General features: G+C 44.2%; 1 protein-coding gene across 3 annotated transcripts in view; it reads right to left on the bottom strand.

Moving 5' to 3' along the window:
- PEX5L (peroxisomal biogenesis factor 5 like) overlaps positions 1-27,224 on the bottom strand; it is a 65,085-nt gene that overhangs the window by 6,739 nt on the left and 31,122 nt on the right. For all 3 annotated transcript variants that reach the window (XM_054983250.1, XM_054983249.1, XM_054983251.1), the window contains 6 exons: positions 23,676-23,771; positions 9,966-10,082; positions 7,666-7,809; positions 6,492-6,562; positions 1,796-1,993; positions 28-193 (listed from right to left, as the gene is read on the bottom strand). In XM_054983250.1, coding sequence (XP_054839225.1) covers positions 28-193; positions 1,796-1,993; positions 6,492-6,562; positions 7,666-7,809; positions 9,966-10,082; positions 23,676-23,771 — 792 coding nt within the window. The remainder of the gene's footprint in view (positions 1-27; positions 194-1,795; positions 1,994-6,491; positions 6,563-7,665; positions 7,810-9,965; positions 10,083-23,675; positions 23,772-27,224) is intronic.

The following is a 27,224-nucleotide window of genomic DNA, read 5'->3' as shown; positions in this document are numbered from 1 at the left end:
CTTGTACATAAAAAGCATAAAACACACCTCTGGTCGAACAGTGAGGGCAGCGCTGAAGGCATCTATTGCTCTGTTAAACTCTCCACTCAGATGAAAGAGCACTCCGAGGCCAGTTTGTAAGTCAGCATCTATCATCTCGCCATTCTGGTGAGCGGCTTCCAGGTACAGTTCCTTCACATCTTCCAGCAATGAACTAGAAGACAACAAAAGTAACATAGAGGGATTCCGCACACGTTGGATAATGCACTTCCAATCCTTTTTATAGATCATTTGGAATGGATTTTTTTGTGTGTGGAACAAAAAATCCACCACAAATGATTGATAAAGTGCATTGAAAGTGCATTATCCAGCGAGTGCAGAATCAGCCATAATGGGGTGTAGGGTAAAGGTAGGGACTATACTTCCACACCAGCTCTGACCCTCTGAAGGAGTTACCTCTACCTTCAAAACAAAAGGGATTATTTCCTGTCAGAGAATGAGATGTGACAAAACTGGTTCTGTGGGAGTTTGGTTTTTCAGGTAGAACCAGGGTAATGTCAGCTGCAATGAGCACCTATTGGCTTGCTCCTATGCCATCACCAATATATCTCACTTCCCCATATAAAGTAATTATGCAGCTGGTGATTTGGGGGTGTGGTGTGGTGAAAGACATACACATGTTTGCACACACACACGGTGAGACTTTTAAAAAGTAACAAGGCCTTATCCTGCCTGACACACAAGGGAAAAGGCAAGATTTGAAGATTCATCTAATGTTCGACTTATTGTTCATAATTCAAGACCCTTGCAAAACCTTAAAAATTCTACACTCTAATTTCCCAGAGGCCCGGCTCTCTGTAGAGGGCAATCTCAACTCCCCTCTGTCTGGAGATCAGGGGGCGGGGCCACCAGCCATGTGACCATTTTCAAAAGGTTCCGGAACTCCGTTCCACCACATTCCAGCTGAAAAAAAGCCCTGCATTGCTATAAGGGCAGGATCGCCACACAGGCTTTCATATGTACACTGGGACCTCTCTAACTACGGGGAGATGTGGTCCTGCAGAGAAGCCCCCTCCTGCCCCTGAAAGGATGGGATTCTTTCGGTCAGTAGATCTTCCAACTCCAGGTAAGGCTGGATAACAAGGCCCTATAGAGCCATCATGTTTTTTGCTGCCTTTTAGAAGGACTGAACGCTAGTGCGCATGCATGGAGAGCAAGGGCACCATGTTTCCTGCCCCACTACGCACACACAGTGAGAGCAGCAGTAGGAAGGTGAAGTGAGGGCACTCACCAGGAAAGAGGATTCCTCATTAGTACTAGTCAGTTCAGATGCAGCACCCTCTCCCCCTCCGCACCAAAACTCCTCCTTGCTTTCTGTGACTTCCCTGGGCTCAATTACCCCTACTGCACCTGTGGCTCCTCCAATGCTTTGTGTGTGACTGTAGTATGGAGCCCCTCTCCCCACCAGGGAAGTAGTAACTCTAGCTTCTTCCCTTTCGGTCATGTGGATGTCACATGACTTCTGGTCACATGCTTGCAACTCAGAGGGTCCTGTGGGCATTAAAGATGGGTCTGGAGTGCGGAAAGACTGAACATCACTGCAAACACTGCAAACGTCCCCATTCACAGCCAGCATCATTTCAGGCATGCACCTGGAGCTCTGCCTTCTACCCCAAGTGTTTGAATTTGCAGTGTTGTAACCCCCGCTGCCCCCGCTGCACACATCCCTCTCGGTTCTTCAAAGAGCAAAATGTTAATGCCCTCCATCATCTTGCACCTAGCCCCCGTTATCGAATGCTCCAGCCACGGCTGTTACCTTTCCATTGTTGCCTTGGACACTCTCCGGGTCAGTGCTGGCGAGCCCTTCTTGCTCCTGGCTAAGTACTTGTATTTGGGGTTCTGCTTGATCCAGTTCTGTAGCGCTTCATAGGCTTCCTGCTGGTGGCTGGTGTTGGTGTAGCTCACAGCCAAGGCCATCAGGGCTTTCAGGTTGTTTGGCTGAAGCTCTAAGCACCTGGGCAGAGCAGAAAGCCACATCAAAGGGGCAGGAAGAGCTGCTCAACGGAGTGCAAGGATGGGCTGAGCCAATCTTGCTCTCAAAACTCTTGCTGTGACGCTACACAGCACTTTTCACCCCTGGATGGGCTTCAAAAGACGCACCAGGCATTCCAGAAGGGTCCATATGAGCATCTGGATGCAAGTGGGGGGGGGTGCAAGTGTAAACCCTATGAGGTTAACTGGTTTAGCCCAGTGGGGTGGAGTCAGAAGCTAGAGGCAGGCTGCGGAGGAGGAGGCTGGTTGCTGGGGAGCTTAATAATTGATATGCTCTTATCACCTTGATTAAGGTCATCAAATGTTGTACGCAAACAATATGATTTAAAGCAGTGTTTGTGTATTGTGTTTGGTTGGTGTTACTGGGATTGTATTATTTTTTCCCCAACAAGAAGCCTGGGATACAGGTGCTTCACATTAATGAAACAGGACCCCATCACTTCGTGAAATGTTGAACTGTTTTACCTTTTTAAAAGAAACATTATTGATTTAAAGTTTTCTGTATGGTTGCACTTATGAGTTCGTTTTTTAAAAAAAGTTGTATTTTATTAATTGTTAAAAAGTTCAAAAGGAAAAAAAAGAAAAGAAAAATTCTTTCTTAAAATTGTGTGAAAGTTGCTTCCTAAGCCCCATAGAACCCATGAAAAGAGAAGTTACACAAGCACATCTGGAAACCTCACAGGTGGAGGGAAGGGAAGCCACTTGGGGGAGGATGAGCTGGAGAAGGGAAATGGCAAGGAAAGAAAGGGTTAAGCACTCCTTCCTTGCCTGAAGGTTTTGTGCTCCTGAGTCCTGACTGCTCCCCCTGGAAGTAGCTTTTCCTCCTCAAAAAGGGATGCTGGGCCTCACCCACATTTGCTTTGTCCTCCTTCCCAAGAAACAGAACCCAGTGCAGGGTTATTCAGATACCAATAGATGCCCCCCCATTGTTGTCTTCTGCCAGCAAATGAAGACTAGTTTGTTTCATTTGGCATACCCCCAATAACTGTTACTGGCCCTCCCATGCTGTTCTTGGTGTTGTGCGTTTCTTTAATTATTTGTTTATACTTTCTTAAACGTCTTACATTTAAATTGTTTGAAATGTAGTTTCAAGTGTTTTAATGTTCGCTACCTTAGGGGCCCTATTTGGGTAGAAGGCAGCATACAAATGTTTTAAATAAATAATAAAAGTAATAAATTTGTAACGGCAAGTGCTACGAGGAATGGATTTAAACCCCTCGGTGACACCTTCATCTCCTGTGAGTGAATGACATTGGCTGAACTTGGGAACTGCATTGCAGAAAGCTTTTCTGAGGAGCCATTTTGTCCCTAGCGGGAGAGAGAGAAAACAGGCTGCCCTGATGAGGACAGAACCTGACTGAGGAGAGTCGCACAAAGACAGTACGGGGAAGAATATATTTAAAGTGATTTAATTTATTTCCTTCTTTTGCATCCTGTCATCTTCCCATCTCAGAACTCATGGCGATGTTACAGGATTCCGTAGGAGATCTCCCATCTAGGCACTGACTAGGCCCAGATCTGAGGAGCTGCACCCATAGGGCTTCATCAGGTGGCTTCGGGCTCACACCCTGAGTCTTCGGTTAACCGAAGGTAAGCATTGGAGGCAACTGCTGTAAACGTTTTCAAAACCAGTACAAAATGAATGGGTTGTTAGTGGGGTTTTCTTAACTCTTAATCACTTCGGCTGCTTTCATTTTTAGATTTGTAAATATATGAACAGATAAAGCTATCTTCTTGGTCCACCTTGCTCAGTATTGTGGGTTATGGGCAGTAACTCTCCACAGCTGTGGGCACGGAGCAACAAGACATAACCCTGGGAGTTCTGTGGAGTTCCAAGCAGATATTCTCCCGCTACAAATGACACACGCAGGAACCCAATAGGTACCATCAGGGCTTTTTTTCAGCAGGAACACGGTGGAACAGAGTTCCGGAACCTCTTGAAAATGGTCACATGGCTGGTAGCCCCACCCCCTGATCTCCAGACAGAGGGGAGTTGAGATTGCCCTCCGCGCCAGTAGTGCGGAGGGCAATCTTAACTCCCCTCTGTCTGGAGACCAGGGGGCAGGGCCACCAGCCATGTGACCATTTTCGCCGAGGGCAACGCACTGAGTTCCTCCACCTCTTTTCCCAGAAAAAAAGCCCTGGGTACCATCAGTGTTTTTTAAAGGTTCCTGCAGTGCCATTATCCTAACCTGAAACAGCCCTGGGAAGCCGATATTTAAAACACCACTAACGTGGTGAGTTTCAAGTGCTGGTCTGCAGTAGAAGAGTAAGATTTGAATCCAGTAGCGCCTTAAAGACCAACAAGATTTCCAGGGCATAGGCTTTTGGGAGTCAAAGCTTCCTTCGTTAGCTACAAGTAGAATTCCTTCTTGTATCTGATGAAGGGAGCTTTGGCCCTCCAAAACTTATGCCCTGGAAATCTTGTTGGTCTTTGAGATGCTACCGGACTCAAATCTTGCTCTACTGCTAATGCAGTTTGGTGAGTCTGTATTCTGCTAGCAGATATAGGATGCAATGAGGCTAAGCCACAGTAAAGGCAAAGCAAATGAAACCATCTTTTTGGGACAAGGCATCACATGATGGTTTTCTGACTATCAGAACAGCAGCAACGGCAGGAAAGATCTTCATGCACATAACATGCAGCTGTCAGAACAAGTTCGGCTCAATTAAAGAGCGCTTCTAATGAAGAGAAAGGCCTTTCAAAGGCAGGCAAGCGCCCCACATGCCAAACAGGTCTCTTATTTGCTCCTTGTTTGTATTTGCAGGGCTCTGTTGGCTTTTGCTCATGTTTCCTTTTGTTTGAGTCAGTAAAGGTCTAGATTCAGTATTCCAGGTAACTGTAAGGGTGCAGGATTTTTAAAATTAGGGCAACTTGAATTCTGCACCAAAAAAGCTGAGACATCGATCAGTAATTCAAGTAAAGCAAATTTACATGGTCTTTACTTTGCATAATTTATTCTGCTACTGTTAAACCTGGGTAGGGACAAGGAGCTATATAACACACTGAAGCCAAGACATCTGACTACAGGAAGTATATCTTGGTCCCATCCACTATCGAGTTTCTATTTCACCAAGTGCTGCCATTCATTCTTTTCAGCCTGTTTTCTTAGCCATAAGGACTAGAAACTTGTGTTCTAAATTAAGAATGTTAAAAATGAGTTTTAGGATTCTGTATACTACAAAAGCAATTGTAGTACCTTTCGACTACATTTCCTCCTGTACAGTTTGAAATATTTCTCCTTCACCAATCCCTCAGGTCAAAAGCAAGCAACATAGCTGAAGAACTTTTGAATTCCTAATATCTTTCTTTGGGACTATAATGGACAGGGCCAGGTCTGTCCCCTTTTCCAGTATCTGCCATTTCCCCTTTGTACTCTAGTGGTCTGGACAGAATGTCGAAAACAACCAGTCTGGGCCCTGGGAACACTTAGGGGGAGGGGATGAGCAAAGGGGGGGAAATAAGAAACATTTAAGGGAGGTTTGAGTCAGATAAGGTTTAGAGCATACTTAGGCAGGTTAGGGATTGTGCTCTTTCTTCAGTCACTTGAGGTGAAAGTGGACTGTTTAGTGTGGTTACCTGGTGTGGCATACACTAGTATTTGGATCTCCTAAGTAGCCTTTCTGAGTGACTGGAAAACTGGTGTGTGCATATTAAAAAGGCTCTAGTGATCATTTGAAAGGTTCAGAAACTTGTGGGGAAATCAACAGTTCCTCGCTTACTCTCCACTCTCCGTATTTTGTTCTTCATTTTAAAAAAATAACATTTGTATAAAGTGGGTCCTCAACATGCTCAGTTTACTTTCCCACACTGTAAATAAATTTTTCCTTGCTGTGCTCAATCTCTGTTCTCTTTGTTGGTAGTAAGGGTAGAAAAGGTTATAATCAGGTTTTACCAAGACAAGGGAGCAGGTACCTCAGGAACACCATCACAATTTACAACAGGGGTGGATCACAGTAAATAGTGCCAAACTCTGGCAAGCCAGAAAAGAAACATGGCTTTGGCCTATTCCATAGGTGTGCTTAGTAGGGTTGCCAGCCTCCATGTGGTAGCTGGAGATCTCCCGGAATTACAAGTGATCTCCAGGCTACAGAGATCAGTTCCCCTGGAGAAAATGGCTGCTTTGAAGAGTGAACTCTATGGCATTATACCCCACTGAGGCCCCTCCCCTCCCCAAACCTCATCCTCTCCAGGCTCCACCCCCCAAATCTCCAGGAATTTCCCAATCTGGACCTGGCAACCCTAGTGCTTAGAGTTGTGATTGAAAAGTATGATGTGGGCAGATAGTCCTCAGTTAATCCCAAAATCAATACACCCTACCATCATGAGGACAGGGACACTGGGCTGTGTGCAGGTTTTCCTGCCAAAATACTTTAGTGCCCAGTTCTGCCACCCCAAACCATCACAGGGACCAAAGGTGCAACCGGCACTTTTGATCCCTGCAATTACCACTGCCTACCTTTGGAGGGCAACAATCGCTCCTTGCTCATTTTCATTCTCCGCTTGTGTTATACCAAGGTACTGCCAGGCCTGTGACAAAGATATAGGTAGGACTAATATTTTTGTATTGATTGATGAAACAGATACTCCATTCCTTTTGCTACACTGGCAAATTATCTTCCAGCTTGATAGTTTCTAGCACCCATTCTATTAAAGTCAGCATCCAAGAGCTTGAACCCACCAAAGAATTCTGTGGGCGGAAGGATTTCTTCCCACAGAGTGTGACTTTCTCACTTCCCCGCTCCTGCTGCAGTCCAAAGGCCCACCCCCAATGCTGCTCCTGGGGGACAAGGAACCCCCAGGAATATGTAAGGGAATTTTGAGGCACCCTACTCTTTTTTTAATATCACCCACATTTGCTATGCTCTGGATTAACTGAAGTATCTCTGATTAACATACACTCACACACACTGTGCTTATCAGTTCATTTTATTCTGTTCTTCCTGTACTTGGTCAGTACAAGATGAAGGACAAGTTAAACATGGCAAGCATAACAAGCCTTGAGTGAATAAAGGCTTGGATGCTTTTCTTTCCTGCTCCCCTCTTTCAGCCTTGGATATATCCTTTCCCAGTCATGTTTAGATATCACCAGAGCCTTAATAGCTCATGGTCTTTGACCCAAAGCAGATAGGAACTTAACCTGTCAATCCATCATGTTTGAATATCATGTAACTTTGACTTGACTGTTTATATATTCATGTAATAATTTCTTGTTCTGCAAACAAAATTGTTTACCTGGATCCCCTCCTTTTGAAAAGTATAAAAGTGGATGTTACCAGACTCTGGTATGTACTTTGCTGCTTGCTATGTACATCAGGTTTATTACAAAATAAACTTTACTTCTGAGATCATCAATTTGGAAGTCTTGGTTAATTATTTAGACTAAGAAAGTGGGGAACCTCAAATTGCTACACCGTGGAATTTAAGAATTTCCCCAACATTTGGACACCATTTGACCCTGCAGCTGGGGGGTGGAGGTGAGAAAGTCACCTTCCATGGGTGGAAATTCTTCCATCTGTAAAACTGCTCTGGGGGATCCGAATCAATGTACTGATCCTTCACAGTTCTCTACGTATAGACCCACATGTTCATACGAGTCTGTTCTACTCCCAGAATACAACAGGCACGAATACCTCGGCGTCATGAGGGTCTTGCAGAATAGCAGCCTCCAGATACAAGATAGTGAGGGGCAGGTCCCCTTCTTTCAGTTTCTTCAGGCCTTCCTCAAAAGCACCAGGCCAGTCTTTGAAGGGATTTTCAGTATGAAAATAATAGCCCTGGAACAGATAATAGAAAAGAAACCAGACAACAATGAGAAACAGCCACAGAGACGGCAAGCCGACCTAAAGTTGTTCATTACTGTATTGTCGAAGGCTTTCACGGCCGGAGAACGATGGTTGTTGGGGGTTTTCCGGGCTGTATTGCCGTGGTCTTGGCATTGTCAAGACCACGGCAATACAGCCCGGAAAACCCCCAACAACCATTGTTCATTACTGTCGACGCAGATGCAAAGTTTCCTCTTCTTTTACCAAATGCACAAGTAATTAAGATTAATTTTTTCAAAATGTAATGGCTATTTCCTACAGCAGCACTGGAGACGGGAGAGGGATAGGCTGGCTTTCTCTTAAAAACATTTCATGCGTCTAAGAGGTTCATTTTCTATACACGCTGGATTAGAGCCAAAGGTGCTGTTCCTCTGCCAAGAGAAGTGTTGCTATGTTGTGCATAACTACCATTATGCTGGTAGAATATCATTTTCATCGGCAAAGGAGGAGATATTCACAGATTCCCCCTCCCGCTGTGGATCCCCTAGTTTGCCCCCGTGTTGATCCTTGGGGGGCCCTTGCAGCAAGACAAAGGGTGGCGGAGAAACCCTGCTCCACCAGCTTTACTTCATGGGCAGTATTTGGACTCAACCTATTGCAACTGTGGTCAGAACTTCCTGAGGCAGCAGGTTTTTTCTGACTCTTTTAAAATATGGTTTTAATGTATTTTATATTCACTGCTATTTTATCCAATGGTTTATATAACGTTTTTATACGGTTGTTACCCATCTCGAGTCGTGAGAAAGGTGGGTATATAATTTTTTTAAAAAATAGAAACTTCTCTAACATCAGAGAGTTCACTGAACATTGCCCTACAAGTTTAAGCTCATCTTTCTAATCACAAGGGTCAAGCTATGGGGACATTCAGAGGCAAGACCACGGCTATGCAGCCCGGAAAATCCACAACAACCAATAGAAATATTATTTTGAAATTATCCTTGCAAGAGTCAGTGCAGTGTAGTGGTGAGCAGGTTAGACTAGGACTGGACTAAGTCCTCACTTAACCGGGATGCAAGCTGGGTGACCACGGGCCAGCCACTCTTTCCCAGCCTACCCAACCTCACAGGCTAAAACAGAAGAGAGGAGGACCAGCCCTGCACCACTGCCTGCTCTTTATAGATGACAGCACTCTGCATTGTCATCCTACGGGCTTTACTTTTTGCAGTCTGAGTGTGCTATAGTGGTTAAAGTGTCTGACTAAGAACTTGAAGACCAAAGTTCAAATCCCCACTCTTCCACAGAAACTTGCGGGTGTGACCAGTCACATACACTCAGCCTAACTCACCTCACAGGGTTGCTGCGAGGATAAAATGGAGGAGAGGAGAAAGATGTGAGCTGCTTTGGGTCCCCGCTGGGGAGAAAGGCAGAGTATATTTTATTTAGTACATTCATGAAGTAAATAAATAAAACAAATCCATGGCCTGGCTTCCAGACCAGTGGCTGGTGCTGCTCAGCACTTCTCTAACATCATCAGAGAGTTCACTGAACATTGCGCTACAAGTTTAAGCTCATCTTTCTAATCACAAGGGTCAAGCTATGGGGACATTCAGAGGCAGTAAATGTTTAAATACTGGTTACTGGAAGCAACATCAGAGGAAAGCCTCGGCCTATGAGGCCTATTTCTGGCTTTTCAGAGTAGTAACAACAACAACACAACAACTACGTCGATTTATATACCACCCTTTAGGACAACTTAATGCCCACTCAGAGAAGTTTACAAAGTGTGTTATTATTCTCCTCACGACAATCACCCTGTGAGGTGGGTGCAGCTGACAGAGCTCTAAGAGAGCTATGACTGACTCAAGGTCACCCAGCTGGCTTCAAGTGGAGGAGTGAGGAATCAAACCCGGTTCTCCAGATTAGAGTCCTGCTGCTCTTAACTACTACACCAAACTGATTGGCCACTGTGTCAGATGGGATGCTGGACTAGATGGACCACTGGTCTGAACTAGAAGGGCTCTCTCTCCTCATGTTCTTAAATTCTTACTTGGACCCATTTATTTCCCAACTGCCACATACTGAATTCCCAAGCTCCCCCATTCTTGTTGAGCACATCACAATTCATTGGGCCTACAGCCCTCTTTCTTTCTCCAGAATATTATCTTTACCTTTTCATTGATGGAGACAGATGGCTGGCCTTGTGCTTCTTGGCTATCTGAAATCCAATTCCTGCGAGCCATTTCTTCCCACTCTGCTTGCATTTTATCCCAAAACTCTGTGTCTGACTAGGGAGAAGAAAAAACAAAAAAAGAAAATGGAAGAAAGAATAAACAAGGAAAATCGAAGAGACTCCATTCATTTGTTATGGTACCTTATGATCACATCTCCATTTCCAAAATTATCACTCCTAAATAATGCTCAGCTTCAAATTGCTCTCACTGGTCACTATACATAGTTGATCAGGGTTGCATGTGAAGATGGAAAGTAATTCTTCCTTTGCTATCTACAACCTTGTAACTGTTATATATGATACATGGGTGTGACATTGCTTGAAAATTGTTCAGCAACTCCAAGAGTGCTATACGCAGCAAAATGGAAAACAGATATATGCTCTGATGTGTCAGAGTGGATAGGTAAGATTTATGAATATGCATCAATGGTCAAATTAACTACTTATGTATAATAGACCAATAGCTGGATTTGGGGGGGAAAGGAAGGATTTCTTTGACTACTTAGGCAAAGTTAACATTAATTAAGCACTGACCAGGGCCTATTCCACATAGCTTCCGAGATCTCCGAAGATTAGGCTAGTCCGGGCTATCCGTGTCATGGTTTCGGGTCCATATACATCAGTGAGACACCAACTTTTTTTTTACACTGAGGCACCCAGTTAAACTTTTCTTATTTGCTGCCAGCAATGGATTTTATTTTTATCCAACCAACTCATTGCTGTTTTATTGTCTCTTCGTCTGTGGGTTTATCTCTTTTAGCTCCCATTTTAAATGATTCATCTTTTCATTGTTTTCACTTGGCTTTGATGTATTTTGATTTTTTTTAGGGAGGCACTTTTTTTAACAAAGAAAAGCAGCATAAAAACATGTACAATGAACAATATATATATATATATATATATATATATATATATATATATATATATATATATATATATATATATATATATATATATATATATATATATATATATATATATATATATATATATATATATATATATATATATATATACTTAAATTTTATGGTTAACGTACTGGCCAAGTGCTGTAATAATAAATTACTTACTTACTATATATATATATATATATATATATATATATATATATATATATTGACTACCCTTTCATTGGATCACTTTCTTTTGAGAATCATTTCCTGTTGATTAGTCCCTGTTTTGAGCCTTTTGGCTTAACAGAATATTTCTGTATGTAAATAATACACAGAACTTTATCAAACAGGAATGCCTGCAGACTCTCACCAGGGAGTGATGCTCTAATCAAATGAACCACCATTCCTCACTCCAAGCATCTTAGCAAAATGGGGGGGGGCATACTGTATCAAGTTTAAAATCTATGGGCACTGCATGCCTCAAGGCAAGCAATTTGTAAAGCAATGGAGTTCAGAATAACGCTACTGATTTCAGCCATAGCTCTTCCTTTCATTTGGATAGCTACTCTGAATATCATGTCACGTCTTCTGAAGGTAAAGGCAAGAGTCGCAGGACTCAAATCCTGCTGTTCTATGGCAAACCAACACAGTTACTTGCCTAAAACTGGCTTTAAATTAGCATTTCATTATGACAGAATTTTTGCTTTGCAAGAAGAAGATCCAGCCCTGGAAGAACTGAATGATCTACATTTTGACAGTGGTGGGAGGGACAACAGAGGGAGGAAAGGGAAAGGAGTAAAGGAAGAGGTGTGGACAAGTACATGCAAATATGCCGGACAACAGGAAAACCGGGAGGTGCTGCTGACTTGCTTGCTTGGTCCTCCACAAGTCTCTTCCCACACCATTCTTCTGTGCCTGCTCTGGGGTAAAGCCACAGTCCTGATTTCTATAGCTGGTGGAAGAGGATGGGCAAGGAAATGGGTGAAGGAATCATGTTTGCTAATTCTAGGTGGCTATTTCATGGTTTGAACTGTTGCAAGATGCTCCGGTAATGGTACATTAGGGTAGCAGATATGCGTGGGCTAATGTGCCCACCAGTTTAGATCTTCTTCTCAAGCCCAGGTGGAAGAACACAGAGGTGAGTCTGGCTTGGGTTGTCAACCTCCAGGTGGGACCTGGAGATCTGGAATCACAACCTGTCTCTCGACTACAGGGATCAGTTTCCTTGGAGGAAATGGCAGCTTTGGAGGGTAAACTCTGTGGCATCACACCCACTGAGGTCTTTTCCCTCTCCAAACCTCCAGGAATTTCCCAACCCAGAGTTGGCTTTTTCAGTGACAGCATGGTCTGCAGAGACCTAATTAATAATAATAATAAATACAATTTTAATGAAAGTGCCAGCGCAATTATTGCAAAAATTACAAGTATTCAATATATATATATACTCCAGAAAATACCTGGGACTATTTATCTACACACATGTAGACCCAATGCATGGGATTTCGTCCATACAACACGTGTATTGTAACATGCAATATAAATGCAATGTTCATATTCCAAAGTGCACGATTCCAACGGGTTGTTTCTTTCTTGCAGACAAGACTGCCAATGGAGGACAAAGAGGGTCCGACAGGAGCCAGAAAGTAGATAAGGAAGCTCCCGGGCTGTTGGCAATGGGTGTGCTAGCCATCAAGACAGCCCGTTTCGCCATGTATCGCTTTGTCAATCCATTCCTCTATTGCATTATCTTCACCAAACAACATTTAAACCAGCATTGGTAAGTTTCTTCCTGAGAGCCAAGCTACAAGTGACGCCTTACACAGGTTGGACACTTGTCAGCTTCCCTCAAGTTTTGATGGGAAATGTAGGCGTCCTGGTCTTACAGCTTGGCTCTCCATTACAGCTGCAAGACCAGGATGCCTACATTTCCCATCAAAACTTGAGGGAAGCTGACAAGTGTCCAACCTGTGTCAGGCATCACTTGTAGCTTGGCTCTGAGTCCAAAAAAAGCAAAGGAGGGCCAAGGGAGACATATGCCAGCATCCCCCCACCCACTTCCCTGAGAGAAGTGATGGTTGTAAAATGCAGTCAAGGGTGCCATAGACATGACTGCTTCTCAGAGAGCTAAATTAGATGTGACATCAAGTTCCACATTTCTTTTCCCCAGCGTCCCTCCCCCTCCCCCTTAACTGAAAAAATCAACCATGGAAAGCGGCAGTTGGGATTGGGCAAGGCTTCTCTCTCTCGCTCTCTTTCTCTCTGAACAGCTGTTTAAAACCTCCAGTTCTGCCTCACATTTCCCTCAATAGCTGCTTTCCCTCTGCGTTTCGCCCTCCCCCCACAGGGAGAAAAATAGCTGGCAGAGAAGGGCAATCTTTAGCAGACAAGTGGAAGGGAAAGAGAGATGGAATTTCATGTCATGTCTACCTTCACCTGCCAAAGCTCTCAGTCGCTAGTATTCTAGGTGGCCCACAATGTGGCTGACTGAGGGGTGGCAGGAACCGACTCCCTGGATTCCTCAGGGAGGGAGGGATCAACTAATTGCTAATAAAATGTATCAGATTCAAAAGTCCATCAAAGACTACTAGCCACTGTGACAGAAAGCCACATCCAGAGGCCTTCTCTGAATATCAGTGATAGGATGCAATGTGAAGAGAGGCCCTGGCCTGTACGCAGTGCTTGTGGGCCCTCCAGCACAAATGGTTGCCCAATGTGCGAAAAAGGACACTGGACTAGACGATCCAGAAGAGCTCTTCTTATGATTTAGTCTTCTGTAAGATTGACTTTGCACATCACAGCAAGAACCTGGAATTCAGGGGCCATTAAGTTCCAAGTATCAGACTTTATCGCGATTTGATCTTACATAACAGCTAACGTTATACTGTCTTTGAATCTACAGTTCATAACAGCTCTCTCAGGACTTTGTCAGAATTGGCAAAATGAAACCAGTTCTTGCTGTATGCGCTTTCCCCCTGAAATAAAAGTCCAAACAATAAAGTTTTATGTGGACACGTTTGGGAGCAATGTGAGGTTACTGACACTTGGCTGCTGTGCTCTCAATCTTTTGCTTGCAATTTTTTAAAAAGCTGAATCATAAACTGGATTGTACTTCCACTGAAGCTCCAGGAATAATCCATCAGCACTGTGTGTTCTTAAAATTAGCTCCTTCTAATTAAAGTTTGGCATTCCCCACGCCGACAACAGAATTACTTTGCCGAGTCAACTAATATCCAGAAGTCCTTCAACAGCCTTCATGCTACATGCAAGGGAGGGTGTAAGTTTAGGACTTTTTTACACTGACCCTGAAAAGTTCATACTCCAGGTCATTAATGCAAAGTTCTTGCCCATTTGCATACTTTTAACTACTTGGGTTATATGTTTTCAAATGGGTGATTAAAGCATTTCCCTGATTTTTATCCATACATCTAATTCTCAACTTGGCTCCAAAGTGCAGATCAAAAAATCCACACAATGTTGCCAGGTACAAAAAGGGAAGATTTCCCCACAAACTGGCCAAGCAGCGTCTGCACTGGCCCGGCCAATGCAACTCAAGCAGAAACATAGCACTGAGATCCATCGAGCAAAATCACAGCAGACTTTACAACTGGGCATTTTAAAAAAATAAGGAGAGGCAGAAGTGCGGAGGATGAAGAGGCCAGAGGAAGGTGTGGGGAAATAGGGCAAGATGGTGGAGAGGGGAGGAGGTAGAGACAGCAGTAGGGTTGGGGGCGTGGTGGTAGGTAGACCCAATTGAACAAGCGCAGTCCCAATTTCAATCCAATTCAAAGGCCATCTGGAAAATACTTCAATCTGGAAGGCCCGTAGGGATGTGAGAATGGCAGAAAAGCCCCTCCCACAGGAACCACCCATAAATACTGATCTGGATGATGCCCTTTGGTTGCTCCATACCCAAATCGTTTAGAGAGTTAGAAGTTCAAAACCAGCAGCCTGAATGAATTCCGGAAACAAACTGGGAATAGGAGCCATTGAAATTACATTGGTTTACAGGGTCAACTCTGTTATGAGTTTGCTAGGATCAGCTGATAAGTTTGGTAAAATTGTTGGAAATCAAAATATTTTTTCTATTGAGGTAGGAATGACATGCTACCATTTATTAGCAGCTAAAACGAAGAAATGAACAGTGCACAATTTTTAATAATCATTGGGCAAATAATTAGGGAGTATGAATGATGGGGTTGTACAGCTAGAGAGATGAATGTTTTGAGATAATTTAAAAATATTACATGCAATGTCATGTAAAGATAAAAGCAGGGTTGCAGGATGGCCTGGAGAAGAATATCCTGTTCCCTTTAACAGAGGCTAAAAGTTTAGAAATGCATAGCTGAAGCATTTCATAGTGCGGACATCACCTGGTAAATAATATCCTATTATGACTCTATTAAAGGGATCAGAGAACAAATGAAGGCTACATGTTTCCTTCCTGCCCTTTTCTCAGCCTTGGGTATGTTGTTCCTCAGCAATGTAGAGATAACCAAGGAGTCTTTCTGATAGTTTATGACCTGAAAGGAAACATAATCTTGACCTGTCAATCTATCATGTTCTGAATATCATGAGACATTTACTTGAATGTTTACATATTCTTGTAATCAGGGGTCATTTCGTAGAAAAAGAGCTGGAGGAACTCATTAGCATAACTCATTAGCATATGCCACACCTCTTGCCATCACCGGAAGTGTGTCATTAGTATAACGGATTTGCATATGCCACACCCCCTGACATCACCTATTCTGGCTGTTTTGGACCCAATCCTGGTCATTCAGGGCTGAAATTAGGCCCAAAATGGCAAAAAATGCCTGAAAATAGCTGGAAAGGGACCCAAAATGGTCAAGATTGGGCCACTGATGAACAGGAGAGTGATCCACCACCCATCAGAGGCCCAGTCCAGGTTGTTTCAGCGCCAATCCAGGCCGAAACGGGCCCAAAATGGCCAAGACTCAGGTGGGCGGGGCCACCTGACATGTGACCTCTTTGGGGAACTGCCAGAACTGCGTTCCTGTGCGTTCCCCCTCGAAATGAGCCCTGCTTGTAATAATCCTCTGTACTGTAAGCAACTGTTGTTTACTTGCATCATGCATGTGTGGTGGTATAATTGTAGGTGCAGCCTGTTTGTTGGTATGCACCCTGCTGTAATAGCCTGTGCATCAGGCTTATTTGAGAACTTCTCATAATAAACTTTTTCTGCTTCTAAGATCACCAAGTGTGAAGCTTTGATTTATTATTCAAACAAGGAGACAAGGGGGACCTCGTAATTGGCAAACAGAGGTAATAAAAAGTTTCCCCCAAACAACAGGTTTCTAAAGAATTGGATTGAGGTTCCCCAGACCTCACTCAGGTTCCCTGCAGCTACACAGGAGCTTTGGGGAATGAATAGCTGTTAAAAATAAAGGAGACTCTAAATGGCCTCAGAGTGGCTCCATGGGGGGTGGGGGTGGAGGGGCTCCCCTCTCAAGCCATTTCCTCATGTCAAAGTAACAGGGGAGGGAAGTTTTGTCCCTGTTTTTTCTGGTCCACATGGAGTATTCTGTGCATGTGGAGCAGTAAAAATGGGGGGGGGGGGACTCCTCCCGTGCTATTGTGACACGGAGAAATGACTTGAATGCCCCGTGGAGGCATTCTGAGGTCATTTAGGCTCTCTTTTATTTTTTAACAGCCATTTACTTTTTAACTGCTGTACGGCTGTGGAAACCTGAGCTGGGTCTGGGGGATCCTGACCCAACTCTTTAAAAACCTGCACTTCTTGCTCGGCCCTTAGTTCCATGCAATGCTATACTAATGGGCAAAATCTGGCAATTCTTAGATCGGCATATACCCATTCGCCAGGCCTTCTGATTCATTTTCAGGGACATTCAATGCACCCTACTCCATTCTAGCCGAATTCTGCTTCTGCTGTTTGCACAGGGAAGAGATTTGCTCATCGAAATGACTCCTCTGCCAACCCATTTGAGGCCTCTATAATTACTATTTTGTATCACATACTAAAAGGGGTTTCTTTAAGGAAAAAACACTTTATCTCACAGGCAGCACCTGTTCATAGTGATGTAAGGTTTATTACAGCTAAATTGCATTTTGCAAACATACAACCATTTGTATCAGTGAAGGACAGATTCTCCACTGGCTATTTTGATGGAGGAAAGTGTACTCTAGTTGGCTCCAAAATCAAAAATCCTGCAGTTGATTCTCACACCACAGCATGCAATGAGATCTAAGGTGGATCCCAGCTTTACACACGTATCCCTGATGAACTGGGAAATATTAACATTTATTCTCCTTGACCCTGTGATTTAAACCTTGATAGATGTAGACCGAACACGGCTAAATTACTGTGGAAAACAGTAATCGTTTTAATAATGAAATAGTCTGCATCCCATGCTCAAGGAATGCCTGCCTTCAGACCACAGTAGCACCTGCCGCTTTCAGTTTTTGTTATGTTCCATGCACAATTAGGGTTGCCAACCACCTGGAGAAAAAATGTCCTGCTTCCTTAATAGAGGTTTAATGCAATGGTTTTTTGTTTACCATGCAATGTTATTTACCTCCATGCCATGAAAAGCTTCAGTTGCCCATTTCTATGCATTAATAAAGGGGCAAGATTCTTTTTCTCATGCACACTGGTGGGGAGAGGGGCAGAAGGTAGGACATAAACTGAGTATTCTATTTCCCTTCTTTGCCATGGTGCAATTTCTGGCAGACAGCAGGAGACTCTGATCTGAATAGGCCATAAAAACAGAGATTCAAGGATGGGGTTGAAAAACACCAGGTGATGCCATACTGAGTTACGGCATATGACTCACAAAGCTGCCTTATAATGATTCAGACCCTTGACCCATCAAGGTCTGGATTGTATATTCAGACAGGCAGCGGCATTGTAGGGTCTCAGGCAGAGCTCTATCACGTCACCTGCTACCTGGTCCGTTTAACTGGGCATGCCGGGGATTGAACCAGCGACTTCCTGCACGCAAAGCAGATACTCTGCTGCTAAGCCACATTCCTTCCCCAAACTGTAATCAATCCAGGCTGGCTTTGGACATTTTGACTGACAGCAGGTCCCAGGAAGGGTTTTTTTAAGCATGATGTCCTTTTGCTGGAAAGCTCCAACGATTGAACCTGAATGTGTCCTTTGAAGCCCTTCCCCAAGCCTAGCTGAAACAACACAAGTATTGGCAAAAATAGTATTGCCTTTCTTTTATCGAGAACCTGCTCACTTTCCACCTGCTGGAAACTGAAGTTGAAAGGAGACAGCAGGGTGCGATGGAGGGGAAAATGGACTGAGCCCACTTCAAAGGGCAAGGAGAGGATTCCCTTGGAATGCACCCAATCTTAAAAATCTGCAAAAAGAAAACCAGTGCAGAATGTAAAGACAGGGTGGAGAACCGCTCTCTCTGCCCGGTTAATTTTCTGTTTGTATTAATCCAGAGGAGCTGGATTAATGCATCTGATGAAGAGAACTGTGATTCTCGAAAGCTTATGCTACAATAAAGTTGGTTAGTCTTAAAGGTAATACTGGTCTCTCTACTGTTTGCATTAAGGGTTTTATGCTATCAGACATTCAGAACTGAAATCCATGAAGTCAGAAGCAGTGCAGTTCATTGTGCCAATTCAGAGCTCTGCCACCTCATTCTCCTGTATATACGAGCAAGGCTTAGGTGAGTATCAGAATTTTGATCTATAAAATGTAAATTGCAAGCTCCTAGTGCCTCAATTTGCATTGAGGCAATGCAGGGAAAGGACAGGGGACTTAACCCTTCAACCTCTGCTCAGTTTTGCTAACTCCTGGGCTTCTTCTACTGACATTAGCATATGAAAGGGGGAGATGTGGTTTTATTTTTAAAGGGCATAACTTATCTTATGTAAAATGTTAATAGCAAAGCAGGGATGCTAGCTTTGAACACCAAACGGTACAATGATTGAAGGATAACCCCACACTCCGTTCCCTGCACGGCTCTCATTCAGGCCGAGCCTGCAAATTTTTATTGTATAGAAGGATGGATCTGTGTTATTTTTGTCCCTCTGTTTCTGTCCTGGGAGCATAGTTAAGTCTACTCTTCTGAAGGGGGAATTGTAGTACCTCCTCCAATCTCTGTTCTTCATACATCAGGAGGACTTTAATTCATAGGGTTGCCGTAAGTCAGATGCGACTTGACAGCACGTAACACACATATGATGGCACACGAGGCTTAATTCAGACTGGCTCCTTTAATTGCTAAATTCTTAACTCGGTCTCAAAAGAACATCCTTAAAACATATTATTCTTCACTTGCAAGAACAGAAATCCTTTTGCTACTGTCTTCCTTCGATTATCCAGCCCAGCCTCTTTGCCTGCAGTAACAATTTAACACATTTTCTTTCTCTCTTCAGTTGGGTAGAAAAACGTTGTGGAAAAATACCAGCAATTATCTTCAACAGGTTCTTTTTTTAAAAAACCCTAGTCCAAATTTCTCTATTAAGTAGAAAGAAATGCTTTTACTTTTAGCAAAGTGGTATTTAAATGATGTTCTTTGCTAACAGCTGTTCCCCCTCTTCATATGAACCTGTTTTAATTATCTCTCTAGGTAAAGTATTTCAGGCCAAGGATGCTATTTAAGAGTCTCTTTATCATTGGCTGAATGTTTCATAATTGAACAGCAGAGCAACTAAAGTTTTATGCAAAAGGAAGCTCAACTTGTATTCATGCCAGAAAAAAGCCTTCCCCTCCTGCGAAATCAACAGAAAACCCTAAAATACATCATGTCACAAAATTTGCACCTGAAATCAAATTGCTGTCCCTAGTGAATAATGAAAAATACTTGGCCTCCATATGGCTCATTTCAAGAGTTTAAAGCACATCTCATGAATTTACCTCAGCAATACTTATTATTCACATAATGCTATCATTCAGGACACTATACAGAGTGCAGGCAAGGAAAAAGAAAATAAGAGTCCTTGCCCCAAGGACCTTACAGTATAAACATAATCTGTACCGCAGTAGAACAGAATTAGTACCTGTAGCAAGAACAGTGGACCCAGAAGGGATCTGGATTTACGTACCAGATGGAAGGAGAAGTTCAATATTTTTCTCCAAAATTCAAAGCTTGTGTGAAAGCAGTACTGAAAAGATCTGGAAGGTTTCCGGGTCCAGTGATGTCAGCTGGAGCGCATCTAGGACTGAGAGCTTGCCACACCCTTTCATGGATAGATCAGGCCCTCTCCGCTGCCCTGGCCCCCTTGGATACAAGATGGGCCTAATCAGCAGCCAGGAAGAAGCGCACACACTCTTCAAGGTCCCATCACACCTCTGAGGACACCACTGGAAATGCTAAGCAGCAGCCTATAGTTCCCCTTGAAGCCTGAGCTTCATAAAGGCCAGCATGCATTCCAAAATTCACCTCTGTCACAGATTTTCCTGCTTTGCAAGATGTTAAATCCATATTCTGTTGGGACTTGCAAAAAGTCCTTGCCCACAGAAAGCTAGCACGTCAGATGAAAACTAGAACCCTTCTAGTAACATGCCAGTTTCCCACAGGTGGATAATCTTTGTCAATAGGAAAAATTAAGTCACACAATTTTTCCCACTCTTCTCAGTCCTAGAAGGCAGTCATCATGTGATTCTGTTAAAATGCAGACAGAAATCAGCCCTTCGAGCCATGAGGATTGATGGGAGCTGTAGTCTTAAGCAAGGACCAAGACTCCAGTTTAGCCTTACTCTTTCCCCCAATGTTATGCTGTGCGAGATGTCTTGGTGGGCAGATTCGCCTTAATACGATTTGCAAGGATCTCACAGAGTCCTCTGAAAATGGGATTCATTCCCAAGTGACATGTAGGCTGATAAATCATTTTGTCACTGAGCTAAAGAAAGCCCGCTAGTGGTATGTCAAGAATTCTGCCAATCAAGAGAAATCTGAATAGAATGACAAAAATCTTAGAGGGAAGGTAGCAGGAAAAAGACAGCACAGACAGCCACTCAATCAGCCTTCACACTCTTGGATTGAAGCCAGGCATAAGTAAGCAAGCACGACCGCATAAAAATGAGAGAAGAAAAAACCTGCCTCGTTGTGATTTGCAATCATTGACGTGATTGCTTCAGTGCCTGTTCATCATAATACAAGCCACTTCTAACTGACACCACACCATATCATGAGTGTATAAACCTAAGTACACTTCCAGGCTGGATTTCGCATTCTAATGTTGGTTGGAATTTGTTGTCTCAATCAAGGGGACTAAAAGGTTGGGGAAATGAGGTTGGTTCGCTCATTCCCAAGAACACTTGTTTGCTGGAGAAGTAGAAAACTCAGGATGCGCTGAGAGCCGCAAACTTGGTTTTAAAAGGGGATTAGGCATATTCCTGGAGGAGAGATCCACCTGTGGCTGTACTCATCATGGGGCAGTAACCATGACGGGGCTGTGGAGGAGGCAGGTTCATGGGGAGTAACCCTCTGAATACAAGTATGGGGGGGCAACAATAGGCACCCTGCTTATAGGCCACTGTGTGAGACAGGATGCTGGGTTAGAAGTATCGCTGGTCTGATTCAGCACAGATGCTTTTATGATCACTCGATGCAAGGAAATCACATTCTCTCAACTTTGTGGAATGGCCTGCCTGCATACAAACTATGCAAAACTGAATTATCCAGGAGGGTTTTCTTAACTGTAATGAAATAGTTCAGAAAGATGTGTCCAGGGTTGAGCGCTTCAAGCACCCTGGACTTGCCACAGACCCCTTACCTGAAGGCCGACGGAACCCCGGTTGCAGGCATAGGAAGCCCCAGGGAGGGGGTTCAGCTCCAGACAGCAGCAAGGAAAGGGAAAAAGGAGCCAGGGGAGAAACCAGCCAGATGCACACTGCCCAACCCCGCCCCAAAGGGCAAGAGGCACACAAGCCTGCCAGAGACTCCAACACCGGGACGGAGGTACTGGAAGCCTTAGGGGGAACCAGCAGCAACAGCCTCCTGGGAGAGCTGGCTGGACCCCAGGAGACCAGCACAGCACCTCGTGAGCAGAGACAAAGGGGGCCGCGCCACATTGTCTGGAAGGGCCCTGCCAGCCCTGTCTTGCAGGAAAGAATAAGAGTGAAAGGAGGCACACCTGAGAAAAGCCCCAGCTGGGATACATCCAGCCCTGCCCTGCAAGAGAAGAGAGGAATGCAACGAGAAACTAGGGCGAAGGGAGAAACACCTGAGGGCATACACTGCTGGACAACATCGGAGTGGGAAAGAGCCTGGGAGAAAGGGCGGGGGAAGTTGGAGGAAACCCTATAAAGGCTGTCTTAGGACGGAGATCGGGGTGGGTTGTGCAGGAGTGGTGGAGTGGAGTAGGAGTTGCTGGAGGTTGGATGGCAAGGAGGGAAAGGAAGGTCAGTGAAGGAGAGGAAAGTGGGAGCAGGAGCAGAGTCAGGTGGAGCAGGCCTGCGAGTGGACTGAGAGGGAGTAAGGGTGATGATGAGGTATACCTCCCCTCCTTCCACAAAGCGGGACCCTGCAGTATCCCTGACAGCACCCCGGAGTCAGAGTCAGGCACCCTGGCGTCTGGCACAGCAACGCCTGGGATAAATCCTGACAAGATGGCACTGTAGATTATACTACTCTATTCCATGTGTACTATCTGTTGCCATCAGTATGATCCTACTATGTAATCCTGTGCATCGTTTAACGCATTGTGTTAGTGCTCAAGCTTTTGTGTCAGTGGAGTTTTTAGACTTCTACTTGATTTCAGGGTTCTGAAATCCAAACCGTATAGCTTTGCTTATTGGATGTCCCATCCTGTTAACTGTATTTGATGTACACCCCTGGAATCTCAGTGAGAAAGGCGGGCCATAAGTAAAGTAAATAAATCCAAGCACTCCAATTCCAGAAGGGAAATCTGCTTGCACAAGGAGACTTCCAGTTCCTCATGGGTACAGATGTGCTTTCACAACCTAGCCACACTGGCTAGGCTGCACACTGGCTGGCTGCACATTTTTTTTAGCCAGCTCAAAAAAAAAATGCACATTTCAGTCTTCCGTGCCATTGTTGTTCCTGCTCGCTCTCCTTTTTGCCCGTTTCCCACCGTTCCTTCTCCTCTAGTCTTTTTGCCCTCATCCAGACCACTCCGTCCCTTCCCCAGATTTCTGTTTCTTCTCAATCCCCGTCTTCTTTCTTAGGTGTCTGTTTTGACTGTATGTTCTTGCCTAGATTTCTTGCCTACTTAGCTCCCTGCACTATCTGAGCAGCTTGACCAATGGCAGCAAGAGAAATCCCTGCCTGCCCTGTTTTTCTGTAACATCACGGAAGTCCCAGACTCTTTACCCCCATCACGTCTTTTAGTACTTTCAGATGATCACAGAGTGTCTTTTGAAATCATGCAGAAATATAATGTGAGACGGGTTCGTGCCTGCAAATAGATCTTTTTTTGTCCTATTTCATCTAAGTTTTAGTTCTCACATTATGTTCTTCAGACATGCACCAATGACCTGGAAGGGCATTCTCATGTCTTTAAAATGAACAATGCTGTGTTTTAATGATTGAAGCACCTCTTATACGACAACTGTTGTAAGTACAATTACCTGGACACAAGTGACACTGATATCAATTGGAGTTACTTTCAAAGAAAAACGCTGAGGATCAAGGCGCTAACTTTACAGGGACCTCTTCTTTATTTCAGGTTACCTGATGCCCGGAGGTGTTTTTGACTGCTTCTGTTAACAGCAAACCCACCAGCCCATTGCACTGGAAAATAAGTTTAGAAGATGAGCTTTGAGCTCTTATCAAAACATAAACCAATACCTCAACGGCTGCTTTGGCTCTTTCAAATTCCTCCTCCAAGGAATGATTTCGTGAGAGGAGGCTGCTTCCCCAGCGCTGCTCTTTGGTAGATCGTGCCTAAAAGAAAAATAATATATCCAGTAAGCAGGATGCAGTGTCCATTCAGAGTGGCAGTGGTGTGCAGTGGTTAAACCAGAAACCCTCAATTCAAGTAACCACAGAACCCAAGGTCACTATTTTTCAGCCCAATATTCCTCAAAGTGTTGTCGTGAGAACAGAACTGGATAATCCTACGGAAACGTTGAGTTTCTTGAAGGCAGTGTGATTTTAAAACTTGACACGATCCTTCTGTGATGGACGTTTTCCAGTTCCGTCCTCTGGAAGCCTCAGCCAATCACTTTGAAACAGTGGATTGGAATGCTGAAGGGGTGGAGGAGTAGGAGTTTGGCAGTTTAACTGCTGACCAGCTGACGGAGTTGGGAGTTGTATTTTGGTGGGGGAAGGGTTTGGAGGTCTGCTGGTTCGGCAGGGAGTCCATTAGGGACTTTAGGTGTTTTGGTATGTTTGGATGCTCTTCTTGTCAAAAACAGTCTTAAAGGGGGTGGGGCTATCTACTCTATGTTGTAAGGTTCAGGTGCCGTTCCTGTCAGTTAAACCTTATTGCTAAGTTATACTTAACTGTGAAGTGTAGCTGATCAGCAGTTCTTGCTGCAAAGATACCATGTACCCTAGAATAAAATGGACCTCCACATTTTTTGCTCGAACACTCTTTTGGGACCTTTTGGTAGCAACTTCCAAGTTTTCAGGCCTGTCCACCTCCCCCTCCGATCCCTGTGAGGTTGATAACTTAGAATTAAGTTCCAATAGACTTTCTAGGCCCATTTTTGTCTGGAAGCACAAGCAATGTTCTTAAGTGAGTTGAGAATTTTCAGGAAACTGGTGGACCCCAAGGCTGCCTGACTCTGAGGTGATCTGAGGAACTAGTTCTGGTGTCCACTCACATGGGCAGTACCTTTAAGGTGACTCCTGATGGCCGGCTGGCTGGCTGTGACTGGCCCTTTAATGGCCAGTTGTCTGACCATCAGCTGGGAAGGGTTGAGCCATGGATAAGCTGTGGAGGTAATACCAGTTTCCCATGGGAACTGCTCCAATCACACAGGAGTTCCAGAGGTGTGAGGCCATCACAAGCCCTTCATAAGGAAATTGGCCAAGGAAGACAGACCACCTCTTGCTCCTCATAATTAAGGGACCAGGGGCAGGAGGGAAGCAGAGGTCCAAGGTGAATGAAATTCCCTTCTCAGTTTGAGGCCTATCAGAAAGTACACAGTGCACTCTTCTGGCGAAGATCCTCTGGGCTTGGAAAGGTCTCTTACAAGAATAAAACATTTTGATCCCATATTAGGAGTTTTATTTCAAGGGAAAGGACATTTTATTTAAATTTCTGGCATTTGAAAGCAATGCTTTCCTTTGCCACTTTCACAACACAGCTCTTGGCTATTCCTGGCTCCATCCTTCATTTGCCTTTGGTATCATCTCCGGAGGGAGATCCACTTTAACTTTATGAGCATCTTTTCATCAAAAACTTCTAAGTTCATGAACACCATGAAAAGAATGATCCCTTGTTATGGCAAAAGCAAGCAATGCAGTGACCTAAAAATGCTGAGTCTTCTAAGCTCCTGACCTCACACTTGTCTGAGGTTAAACTCATTAGCTGGATATCTGCCCTACAGATCCCAATTGTACCTACTTACATTATTATATTTCTGATTATTATGAACCTTGGGGATATTTAATTACAGCAAGCACTTTTCATGCTGGATCTAGTTTCTATTGCATCAGAAGTCAAGACTGAATCCAGATGAGGGTTGATTTATTTTATTTTTTTAATCCACCAATCTTGTGCAGAGTGCTGATGCAAGGGCAAGCGGCTTAGGAATTGCTAAAGCTGCACTTTTCAACCTATGCACCACCGAAATCCCATTTCAATGAACTGGACTACAACAGGAGCACTTTGGAGTTTGTCAGCCGACACATGGGCGCATAAACACTCGGCCTTTAGAACTCACAAGGCTAACATTCATGATTGTTAATCCTGGGATTTCAAACTGTGGGCAGACTATCTAGAAATCTGTGGTGCATAAAATCTGCATAGTATTAAAACCCAAGAACTGGAACAGAAGTTGCATTTATACTTTCTCTACACAGAGGGAACATCCCACTGTCCCATGTTTACAGCATATCCAACTGGTCACACCTCGTCAGGGTCATGGACTTCTTCATGCCACACAGAATTGATTTATGAAATTTTCTGCTACAAGATGCAGTGATGACAGTTCATTTTACAGGGCTTTAAACAAATCCAAACAGGATAGGTCTATCGTTATTAGCCTGGATAGCTGAACGGAGTCTCCAGGTTCAGTGGGAGATGTACCACTGACTCTCTGCCGTCTGGGTCGAACCGCAGAGGAGAGCTCTTGTCTTTTTGCCCCACTTGTATTTTGGTTTTAAGAGTACCTGCTCAGTCACAATAGGAAACAGGATTCTGAACCAGATGAACTTTCTAAATGATCCAGCAAAGCTTTATTCTTTAAGTTCTCATGTTCCTGCTCAGAGTATATGTAAGCTGTGTGGATCTACATGTGAGAGATGCGTACAGGCCAACCAAAGCATGTAGTAGTCATGCACAATGCCATGTGTTCATGCCAGACTGAGGGCCAGTCAGGAAGGGGGTGGGATAGGCTCCAGAGAACTCAATAGGGCTCTTCTCTGGAGGGGAAGACGGATCCACTCTTTGCACTTGAATTCGTTCCAGGGCCCTCCATATCCTCTCTTACACAGAAGATAAAACAGAAAGATGACATGCTTGTTTAGGATCCCCTTGTTCTCAAGACAAAATAGCTTAGTGCTGCTTAAAAAGAAGAGCAACCCGCCCTGCCCCCCTGATCCCTAAGGGATCGCAGATGGTGAACTGCAGTCATCTTGACAAGCTCAACTTTCCATCGCTCAGCCAGCTGATGATACATATGCATGGGTTTGCAGTTAAATGTGAAGGGCACATCTCTGCCTCGGAGATGCAAATAAGCAATTGGGACCAAAGAGGCACTCGTTATTGCAAAGGTGTTGGTGAAAGAAGGGATGGAAGAGGGGTTGGGTTTTTTGCAGGGTGGGGGGCCATAAAGTTATGAAGCTATATGAAAAGGCAAGTGCCAAGAAGTGATCAGATTTGACTCCTGATGGCAAAGCAAGGATTGTGGGTCTTGGGTACAGCAGAGCCTGTCTTTAAAAGGCTGTGATTTTGGTTCCCAGTTGGAGCTGTTTAAATACCACAATGGGATCTAAGCATCCAAAGTATGGCAGAATGAGGACCTAACTGTCCTGTTCTTTGCACGGCTTACTCAGAAGCAAATTCCATTGATGGTTGTTGTGGATTTTCCGGGCTGTATAGCCATGGTCTTGGCATTGTAGTTCCTGAACTACAGGAGTTCCTGAACTCCTGAACTACAATGCCAAGACCACGGCTATACAGCCCGGAAAATCCACAACAACCATCGTTCTCTGGCCGTGAAAGCC

The sequence above is a fragment of the Eublepharis macularius genome, chromosome 6 (genome assembly GCF_028583425.1).
Source record: "Eublepharis macularius isolate TG4126 chromosome 6, MPM_Emac_v1.0, whole genome shotgun sequence".
NCBI classification, from domain to species: domain Eukaryota; kingdom Metazoa; phylum Chordata; class Lepidosauria; order Squamata; family Eublepharidae; genus Eublepharis; species Eublepharis macularius.
This window is presented reverse-complemented; position numbering and strand designations above follow the sequence as displayed.